This window comes from Humulus lupulus, chromosome 1 (assembly GCF_963169125.1).
Source record: "Humulus lupulus chromosome 1, drHumLupu1.1, whole genome shotgun sequence".
Taxonomy (NCBI): domain Eukaryota; kingdom Viridiplantae; phylum Streptophyta; class Magnoliopsida; order Rosales; family Cannabaceae; genus Humulus; species Humulus lupulus.
The window spans coordinates 62,715,113-62,726,221 of record NC_084793.1 but is presented as its reverse complement, the minus strand read 5'-3'; the positions used below and the strand labels follow the sequence as shown (position 1 = coordinate 62,726,221).

General features: G+C 35.4%; 1 protein-coding gene and 1 non-coding gene across 2 annotated transcripts; both read right to left on the bottom strand.

The window, feature by feature from the left end:
- Nucleotides 1-1,363: 1,363 nt before the first annotated feature.
- LOC133813372 (U4 spliceosomal RNA) lies at nucleotides 1,364-1,514 on the bottom strand. Its single transcript, XR_009884388.1, has one exon. It is a non-coding gene; the product is annotated as a U4 spliceosomal RNA (small nuclear RNA).
- A 448-nt stretch (nucleotides 1,515-1,962) lies between these two features.
- LOC133793395 (transcriptional elongation regulator MINIYO) lies at nucleotides 1,963-10,415 on the bottom strand. Its single transcript, XM_062230791.1, has 10 exons — nucleotides 9,989-10,415; nucleotides 8,880-9,828; nucleotides 8,318-8,412; nucleotides 7,790-7,977; nucleotides 7,380-7,485; nucleotides 7,035-7,292; nucleotides 6,632-6,820; nucleotides 4,116-6,395; nucleotides 2,773-2,982; nucleotides 1,963-2,456 (listed from the first exon to the last, which is right to left on the bottom strand). The coding sequence occupies exons 1-10, from the start codon at nucleotides 10,223-10,225 to the stop codon at nucleotides 2,271-2,273; spliced, it is 4,698 nt and encodes a 1,565-aa protein (XP_062086775.1). The 5' UTR covers nucleotides 10,226-10,415; the 3' UTR covers nucleotides 1,963-2,270.
- Nucleotides 10,416-11,109: the final 694 nt, after the last annotated feature.

Here is an 11,109-nt window from a genome sequence, read left to right as displayed (position 1 = left end):
ATTTGATTTTTTAGTTTTTTTTATTTTATTTATTTATGAAGGATATGTTTCTAATAAATTACCCCATATATTTTTTAGGTGATTTGTTCCACATCTAGATGTCGGGTTCTTTTGCTGATTTGTGTACTCTCACAAGGTGATGTTCTTGGTACAAAGATGATATATAATTTTCATTACCTACTTTTCGCAATTGATGTTTATTGATAGGTTATCGACTCTGCTCACAGTTTATGACCCAAAAGAATGGCATCAAGAAGCTAATCTACTCATTTTTAAAAATTGTAGAGAAATGACTATTTTATATTGTTAATTACTTAAATTGTCATATTTTATCATTTATTTATTTATTTATAAGGGTATGACTTTAATATAGTGGTATATGTATATTAGTTTTGTTTAATTATTTTTATTTTAAAATTATATTGATTTTTTTAAGTTTTTTATGAGTTGTTGGTATATTATTTTCTAAGTAGTGTATATGTTTTCTGTGGTATGGTATATCATTTTTTTTATGATATTTAGTTTCTATTTTATTATACATAATGGTAGTATATAATTTTGTATCATAATTTAAACATCTTAATGGTAGTATATAATTTTGTTAGCATAGTATATGTATTTTGTAGTATGATATATCATTCAACCACTCATAAAAAACGGGAAAAAAATCATAATAACTTTAAAACAAAAACTAATTAAACAAAACCAATATACATATACCATAATATTAAAATATTTAAAATAAAATAATAATTTGCTAAAGGGTATATTTGGCAATATGTAATAATAAAAAAAGGTGGTTAGAGTATTTTACTACAAAATAAAAAAATATAGACATTTACTTACTTTCACACACCATTAAAAGTCATTTTGCACCAAGCCCCATTTATTTGTTATGGGTTTTGTGAGTGTGATGACATTTTATTGCATTTTTCTCAATAAAATAAAATTTTCTATTTCGCACTCTCGCTACTAAGGTTAATACTTTTTTTTTATCTATTTCATAATTTAGGTTTGTGTGAAGTCAAACAAGCAAAATGGATTAGAAACTTACAAATAGATTCAAACTAGCCATCAAATATTTTGATGTCTAACGAAATAAGCATTATCATTTTGTTTAAAACTTATATGATAAGTGAGAAAGAAAAAAAACCATTACTATTTTAAATTAAGTATGGTGTCATTTGGGTAAACCAATCAAATCCGAATAATCATTCATTTTTTAATCGTTGATGCCTAATTTTGTTGTTTAAAGAGTGATAATATAAACAAAATAGTGTTTAATTTTTTTTGGAAGACCAGACTCAAAGAGCGTTTGCAGTTTTCAAGAAGGCCAGAAAATTTTAAAACTAGGAATTTGTAGAGCTTTTCCCCGAAGGAAGCCCTTCCAGAAATTCTCGAAGGCCTGATCATAACCCAGGCCCAAGAGGGGGTTTGGAAATAGTTTTCAACCAGCAATAGACGCGCCTCGTTTAGAACCTCACTAGCTGCGTCATTGCCCCAAGCGCAAAGATACATTACGAGGTGGTCTGGATATTTATTTTATATTAGAACCCAACATAACATAACCTTCTCTAATCCATGTGGGACAAAGAAAAGTAGCACATATCAGTAGTCAACAACTAATCTCGCAAATTCAGCCCCAATTTTTATTGGCTATTTAGTATTACTATTCACAACCTGACTCTGCAATGCTAATATTCATATTAAATTGTCATATCATGTCCTCTGTAGCTAAAAGGTATTAAACGATAGTGTGGTGCTCTTGCTGTATTCGGAGTGTGTGAAGCATGGTGATGGAGTTGTAATAGTTCAAATTTAAACATTGTAATACTCAATGGGTGACGGGAGTTATACTCTCTTGAACAATTGCTATAGTTGTCATATCAATATATTTTTCTCTTTGGACCTTAACGTCGATGTTCACAGATAGTTTTGGCATCTCAAAAAAACCCTTGAGAATCACATCAAGTAGTCATGCATGTATTATTTGCTCCATGAAATTTAAAGGTTCATTCTACATAATTAAACTACGACATAACCAACGTAGCAAACATAATAAATAGGAATAACAATTGCATCCCAAAAATATAATAACATAATTAGTTTGGCAGATTCAAATATATATGTAAGGTGTTTCTGACACTGAAATCCACTTGAGTTCTTTTTCCACCCTCTTCTCTGATCAAATTTATATTTACAACGCAAAACTTTTTTGATGAGTTGTTGACTGTTAAAGTTAAAACTCAGGCAAAACAATTCTGATAAGCTTACAAGGGATCGTTCTGTACAAGTGACTTTAGCTTCTTCACTTCATTTAAAAGAGAGGAATTTCTTTCGCAAGCTTCAATTAAGACCTCAAACCTTTTCTCCATGTCTGATGGTAAGCTGACTTTCACATTACAATTCTGAGGCATTTCTGGCTCGATATATCGGATAAGATTCAACATAATTACCTGCAATTACAGAATAGAGAAAGACGTTAGATGCCTAATATAACTTTCCAGGAACAAGATGAAAATAAAAGGTACTTTGTCGTGCAAGGAAAATCTGTGATAAAATTCCAGAACAAGAACAATGCAAGTAAAAATAACTTGAGGCAACGACAAAAAGTAGTCTAAATTATCATCCCATTGAAGATATGAAATATTTTAACAGCTGAGAGTGGACGCCATTTCAGCACAAAAAGAAAGAGTTGATGGCAGTTAAGGATACTGTAGTTTCAGCAACTGAGGGTAATTTAAGAAAATTCTATTAAAAAAAATTGCAAACCTCGTGGTGTTGCTTCAGAGATAAGTCTCGTAAAAGAGACCTCACAAGCTTGTTCCGCAGCAATAACTTATCACCAGAACATAAATGAAAGATGAAAGATGAAAGGTGATGAAGAACCAATGTGTATGCAACTGTTCCTCGATTTGCAGCCTTGTCGAGGGCGCCAGAAGTCCAGGATTTCACATAAGCCTCTAAAATATCATCATTATCCTGCAGATTAAGAGAGATAAATTTCCATCAATTTTTATGTGTACTAATTTGTGTTCTAAAAATTGGATTAATATAAAAAACCATTCCCAACAAATTAAAGAATTCCACAACTTGATAATTTTCTAATTCTCATCCGTATGAGCCGCAAGAGCATGGGATTCAATCCATGCAGAAGCTTCTCTAAGTTATTTAACGAACACATCAAGAAACTTATATAATCCAAACAATTATTGAACCTTCCCAGACAGGTTAAATGCCAATTAAACAAATATACAAAGTGATAGGAAGAGGAAATCTGTAGGAACAAATGATTACAAAACAAGTTCCAAGCTTTCGAGAGGCTTGGTCTCTCCTAAAGTCTAACTCTTTCCCAATACAACAACTTGATACCCCTTGCTGATTAGAAACTCCTATTTATATCCTAGGAGGTTAGTGATAGGATTGACCTGCACAATCGCACACTAACACACAAAAATACAGAACAATGGAAGAGGAAATCTGTGGAATGTACTGATATCCAGGAATTCCAGAACCTGGTTTCTCCCAAAAGGTTACAGGACCTTACTCCCAAGTCTCCAATTACTAGACAAAAAGCTAAGTTACAACCCTCCCTTATATTTATTTCTCTCAGCAGTAAAAGAGATCACCTTAGCTCACAATATACCCAATAACAACCCCACTCACTAATCTCAAGGTCTAACTAACTTCCCATAGCTCGACCATTTGCTAAACCTGCTGAAAAAACATTTTGCCACGCTGACCTGGTGGCTGATGTGGCTTTTTGACCACCTGGGTGCCTACATGCGTAAGTGTAGAAAATGGGCGGTCTATCAGTTAGTTATAGCTAACAAATATTAGAATCATTTCTCTATAACTAACTCCCTAATTAACAATCCCAAATGCACCCTTACAATCCTACTAACCAGCTGAAAATACAAAAAAAAAAAAAAAAAAAAAAAAAAACACATACATGATCCCCATAACTTTCCTTAATAAATGCTCAATGTTTCAGCCAGGTATAAGAAATTTGCTGGGGAAGGCAATACAAGAATAGCTTTAAAGTACAAGCAACAGAAGCAGGAATAGATCATCCAACAATATAATAGTATAGACATGTAAACTAGTTTGCCTACCTCTTTTGGTTGAAGGTACCCTTCTGCCTCTCCAAAGCAAGACTCCAAGGGTGGAAGAAGCTCAAGGACTCGAGCATTAGTCAGTGTATTCCAAGTAGCAAGCCGAACACGAGTTTCAACACACCGGTGCAGATAAATTGCAACTTGTCGACCATAAATTAAATCACCATAAGATATAGCTGAAAATTGATCCACAAGAGTTTCAATAAATGTTGAGTAACTGTCATGAATCTCTGAATGAAACCTTAGAAAGTCCAAAAGGTCATTATTTCTAGGCTCTGACAAGTTTACATTCCTCTCCCAAGTCATTTCAGCATCTTTAAGCCTTGCCTTATCAAGACTGGAACCATAGAGATCTTGCAAAGCTTCATAACAATCTCTACTCTTTTTCTCCTCAATTACACCCATCCCAACAAGCAAGATCACAGACAAACAATGTAATTTCCAAACTAGTGGTACACTCTGAACAGGAGAAGGAACACCACTTGGAAGGAAACTTGACATGGCTTCCATACCTAAGAGGAAAAAAAGACCACCAGTAGCAACTTCAAGCAAATAACCAGGGTCCTGTATAAGATTTTCTAAATTGGAAGATTTTTGAAGACCAGCATGCCTGCTATCACAAAGAGTTGAGATTGAACTTAGAAACCAATTAATGGGTAGTGGAAGTCTCTGGTGAGCCCACTCTACAACTAAGGGTGTACAATCTTGAACACTATTTGATGTGTCGGAGTCCTCATATATGGTGCTCAAAGAACCACTGTTTTTAACTAAGTTTTTACTTGTTGAGCCATTCAAGCTTTTAATTGTTTTGTTCTTCTTTAGTGACAACCATCTATTACCAAAATGTGAAGATAATACTTTACTAAAGCGTAGGTAATCTTCTTCTTTATATTCCCAGCCAAACAGCTTAGCTTTACTATTAAGAACAAAATGCCGAATACAGCGATCAAGACACTTCAGAACAGAGACATGGACCAAAACTTTAAAAGCCTTGTCCACAACAGTTCTATCTCTTGGCCCAGCAATTAAAGATGCTGCTAAGGAAGAATTAACAATTTGCACAGTGGAAGATATATCTTCAATCTTGGGTATATCATTTATAGGCATAATCTGAAAAGTTTCAAGCAGATCAATGATAAATCCTGCATCTGCTTGTGCCAATAAAACAGTTGCAGACCAATATCCTCCACCAGAAGCACCCCAGCCAACTCCCACCCCAGGAGCAGGCCCACCTCTGCCAAATGTCTCAATAGACTGCACAAATTGCCACTCTGAAGTAACTAATTTCATAAAAATGTTTTGCACGCTTCTCAGTTCAACAAAAGATCGATTTAATATCCCATCTTTGAGTATGCCCTCTTCTCTAGGGAGACTGTACTCTTGGGAACTTTGTACCCCTTTATCAACTAACTGGATCAAGTTATCAATGGTAGTGATAGTCTGGAAAATTCTGCGAAGGCAACATACAGAAGCTAATGATGTTTCATATTCATTTTGTTGCCTTAAATGGCATAGTCTTTCAACAAAAGAGCTCTCTCCAGCAAGACCTGTCCCAAAATTAGCATCAAAAGTATCTGAAAAACTCAAAAATTTATTTTTGATAATTTCAAGTCCAACTCTAGGAACAAACTCTGGAAGCCACGGGATAAGAAAACCACTTTCTGTCTGATTGCTAATATCATCTGGGACCATTTTTTTGAGCACTTCTGCCAGCATGCTCATTACAGCTGAATACACCCACAACAAAGAAGTCTCAGGTGAATTATGTAAAACATGACTACCACAGTGTAGATCACGCATCAAAACTATCCACTTTACTGCCAAATCAACCATTGGACCAACATGACTCCAACGCCAGATCTCCATGTCATCATCAGCATGTTCTTGGATCTTATTGCTTTGATTCATTTGTGAAACGAAATTTGGAAGTCTCATAGCCAAAGCCTTTAGAACAAGGTACGCGTTTGCTGCGACAGAAGCAAATTCACCAAGAAGACCTTTATCTATAAGCTTTTCAACTGTAGGTGGATTCAACCACAGGCACAAGGAAGGAAAAATATCTGAGAAGTATGATACACAATATCCATGCTGAATGCAAATCTTCCAAAATCGTAATTGCTCCACCATCAAAGCTGACAAAAGTTTGCAGTTCTCCTTCCCAGTTTTCACCCATTGGTCAAGCGATGACATATATTGATACAAATGCCATGTCATGGTCTGGAAAAACCCATTCTTTATAAATTCGAAACAAATTCTCCTATCAGATCGAGCCAACACCTTGGAGATACAGAAACAATAACGATCATATTAGCATTCCCTATCCTTATTGTACTTGAATAAATGGCTGTAAAATGTACAATGTCTACAAATCCAAAATGTACATGATCGTTAGCAACAATAACGATCATGTTAGCATTCCCTATCCTTATTGTACTTGAATAAATGGCTGTAAAATGTACAATGTCTACAAATCCAAAATGGTCACCAAAACAATGCTTAAAAAAAATGTTTACCTTTAAAAGAGTCACAGATTTTGTCTTAGAATGATATATTTCCATGTTTTCTTTTGCAGTAAATCTGTGTACAACTGTTTCAACAAGTCTTTCACAATTCATAATTGTGTTTGCACTTGTCGGGGAATGCCTTGCTATAGCAGTAAGTATAGAAATAACGCACTCTTCCAAAGCTGCTGTAGGATTTGACTGAAACCATATAATGGATACATTTAGCACACACTAAAAGTAGATACAATAAGTGCAGACTTTGAAATATATTATTACATTCGCATCAAGCAGGATATTCAAGTTCAAGAAAATTCCATTAAATTTCCAAGTAATAACTGGGAATTCGCATAGCCTATTAACGTTTTTATAATAGAAAGAAAACTATTATTCAATTCAATGGAATGCTGCAGACCTCAAGAAGATAGCGAAGCCTTGGAAGGACTCCCATCCTAACCAAACCTGCTGCAAAATCCTGTCCAGCAAACACAATATCATCCTGAATTGTATGTTTCCCTTCAGTATCATCGTCAATCATTTCCTCATCTAACGTAACAATATTAGAAGGCTTAGCATTATACTTCCAAAAACCACCACGAAGAAAACCAACATCAATCTCGGGTTTACTCCTAAACACAGGGGCAGTACAGATGTCCTTGAGAGTAGCCAATTTCTGGAAGCAGAAATGACTTGAAATAAGTACATTTTTTGTAGACTAAATTAGGATGGAAAATGTATAAAATTATATAAAAATAAAAACCTCTGAGAAATTGAAGAAGTTCTCATTTGCATCACATGTCAATATGTGCAGAATGACTTTAGCACAAGCTAAAACTACTGAAGTATGGTTATCGTCAAGACATATCCTACAAATCAATAAACTATGAGTCAAATTGCAACCTTGGTGTTAAAAAGAATAAAAACAACTAGAGGAAAGATTTACAAATTAGCTCAATGATGTGAGTGTGTTTTAACACAAATTAATAATAGCTGTAAAGATCATTGGAAAAAATTTACTTTTTCAATGGTCCAATAAGTTTTAAGATCTACAAAATTCCAGTCAAATACACATGACCAACCACTCTAACAGAAATAAGTGGGAGGCCTTCAACTCAAGCACGTATCCAGGAAAAAGACTACAAAGAAACAAAGAATTTTGATGCCATTCACCTCAACGACAAAACAAGCTCAGGTTCCGGACCAAGGGCATAAGCCCAAATAGCTTCCCAGTCAGAAACTCTTTCATCTTTATCCTCCTTTCTCATGGAACATCCAACTTGACCCCGAGTAATATTGTGTATTGCATTATCAAAAACAGCTAAAAGCAAATGCAATGCAAGAGCCCGTTGTCCAGGAATCTGAAACCACAAAACAGAAATTAAACAAAATAAATGAAAGATTATTACTGAAATCGGTATCAAAAATCAGGGATTGGAGTTTCTTGTTGTGATTGCAATGTTGTTATTGTCAGAACTGTGTGATTGGTTACACTATCCTTGTATTATTCTCATTTATGCAAGTTTTGTTTCTTTTAAAAGAAAAAGATAATAAAAAAAAATCAGTAGCAAAAAAAAAAATTTGAACGATATGATCAACAAACATCTCTAATTAGTTTATTCTAGCTTCAAAAAAATCTTGAAAAATCCAACCAATAAGTATATTGTTAATACAATAAAGGAATAAAATAAATTAACTGACCACACTTTGGGTGAGTGCCACTGCTTCTTTAATTGTATAACCAGCTCCCCCAGGATCCCCCTCAGTCCGCAGGAAGTCACGCTCGGTAACACAATCTGTAAAATGAATACAGCAACATGTATAAATGAATAAATAATCAGAACTGCACATAGACAAATATCATTTTTTGATTTTGAAAACTGTTCCAGATGGAGGAGGCTCACAGTCTTCTCATAAGTGAATTAATGCCAGTTTACCATAAAGAACAAGATAATTGAGAGTAATCAATCAAAGTTTCTTACTAAGCAACTCTTACTTACCAAACCTTTTGCCCTAACTAGGTGATCCCCTAAAATTTAAAACATATATGATTGAAATACCTTTTTTGAGCAGCCTATAGAAATTTACACAATGAAAAATTGTAGAATAACTAGTTAGTCTAAAAACTCAGTGCAATAAACAAAATTTAAAAGGGATGGCTTAATCTTGCTTCATAATCTCGTAAATTTACACTAGGATGATGGAATTTTATTTGTGACACCATCGTAAAATATATATAACAAAACAAATCAGTTAGACTAACCAGTTTCTGCTGTCTGAACATTATCACTTTCAATAACAGTCCCTTGCAACGAAAATTTCAGTTTTCTAACATTCTCAACTCTCTGGCTCCAAACACTCCACAAACCGCTACTGGTTGGGTTTGGATTTTTTGCCTCCCCATTGTTCACCCCGCTCTGCATTTCTTTTGATGTTGTTTTCGTCATTTCTTGAGCCATAGAATTCACAGGGACAGATGAAGCTTTCATGTCGTTTTCATCTTGATTCTTCTGTCCATTGACTGATTCAACTTTGATTGGAATATCCAGACTTGGAGACCTCTGCTTCTTCGATTTCACATCACCCCTCTTTTTCAGTAGTCTCACTATTGCAGGGTCCATCTTCTCCATTATCTCAGCTTGTGCCTGAGCAATCTCATTAGGTGACATTTCCTGCAGGCGCTGACGGTTTTCGGCATCAATTTGACTCTCAAGTGACATGGGTTCTTGTTCATTACAAAGATTATTCCCAGAAGAAGCTATAGTGGAAGTTGAACAATTTTTCTCTCTTCTCTTTGGCCTCTCTACTAATGCACAAGTATTATCAAGACCCTTTGTCTCTGCATCAATTTGGCTTTTTACCCATATGGGTTCTGGTTCACTTCCAAAGCTAACAGGTATGAAATCCTCATAATTATCCTTAATATGAAGCTTATCTTTACTACTACGAGAAGTATCAATTGCTTCTCTATCTTTTTTTTTATTTTCAGTCTTGCCTGAGCCTAACGTAATTCGTTTGGATTTCTCAGCCATGTCTGACTTCTCACCAGGTAGAATCTCTCTCCACCTGCTAAAATTCATGTCTTTCTTCGTCTTCCTCTTTACAGGATCAGCAAAAGGTGCCATCGAATCAACCTCCATGGTAGTTTTATCCTCTTCGTCATCTAAACGACCATAACCAGCATTTACTTTACCACTAACTGGAGCCCAATGCTGCAAAATCCAAAACCGAAAATTATAATGGAGTAAATACTTAAAGACTCCAATGGAAATATTTCAATTTTGAATTATTTACAAACATTTTCACGGCAACTAAACATGGTCCTATATTGCCGTTAGCATCGGCCTCAAAAAAAAAAGGAGCTGAGCTTACCGGGCCATGGGAGCGGTGACGAGCAACAGGAAAGGGAAGAACGGTAGGGTTTAGGGGCGGAGTGGGGAGAAAGGGTTTGGTCCGTGGTACATCAGAAATACCCTTCTCGACGATCCTACCAACCAGATGAGCGGCATCGTCTTCGGTTACCTGGAGGCCACTGGTTCCAGTTTCGAACGTCTTCGTCTTCTGCGAAGAGGTTTTAGGGTTTCTTTGACTGCTTTGCTTCTTCTCCATGACTGTGAGCCGAGCTATGGCGGGGGAGACTGCAGCAACCAACTTCACCGACTGACTTCACATGCTCTCCTTCGCGGTTCTTCTCGAGACTATGAAATCAGCGCCGCACGAAACGACTGCGAAAAATATTAACGACAACGCGCCCCATAAGCGACAATAATTCACGAACAGCAAGAAGAAACACGCCCGTACTTATGTTTATGTAATCTTTTGGTGCGCATGCATATTCAATTTTATACTAATAATTAGAATAAATTGCACTTCTTTTTCTTTCTTCTTCCATGCATATGATGCAATGATATGTCCATATTATTTAATTTTTTATATTTTAATATTTTTTCAAATCATTAGTAGAATATATAGAGAAATTTGAGAAATGATGCATTAAATGGGGTCCTATAACAAAATTATTCTAGCCACTTTATACATGTCATATTGGTCCTATTGTTTCCCTTAGTTCCCAAAATACCCCTGGCATTTGTTTCCTACAGTCTTTCTGTATTCTCTTGGTCTCTCTCTATTCTCTCTCTCACATTCTTAGTCCCAAAGGAAAAAAACCCTCAAACTCAATTTAATTCATTAGAACCCAAGCAAATTGGAGAAGCATTGTCTTCCACGACCACGACCAAGCATCTGTGGCTCAGATATTGTCGGAGTTGACGATCAGAGAAGGCAAAGGAGAAGAACGTCGAGCAAACAGACCAAGCTTTGAGGAAACAAACTCAAAGAAAGCGAAGGTGAGGGATTTCCTTTTTAATCTGCAATGTGTGTATTACTTGGTTTTTTTGTTGATTTTTTTTCATAGGATAGATCGGGGTTGGGGAATGAAGAAATCTGGGTTTTTTTCGAGATTTTTTATGCACCTTGATAGAAATTGATAGGAC

Coding starts and splice junctions, on each gene's coding strand:
- LOC133793395 (XM_062230791.1), bottom strand. CDS start 10,225: ATGGAGAAGAAGCAAAGCAGTCAAAGAAACCCTAAAACCTCTTCGCAG. Junction 7,486..7,789: donor GAGCTTGTTTTGTCGTTGAG/GTGAATGGCATC, acceptor ATTGATTTGTAG/GATATGTCTTGACGATAACC. Junction 6,821..7,034: donor GGCTTCGCTATCTTCTTGAG/GTCTGCAGCATT, acceptor ATATGGTTTCAG/TCAAATCCTACAGCAGCTTT.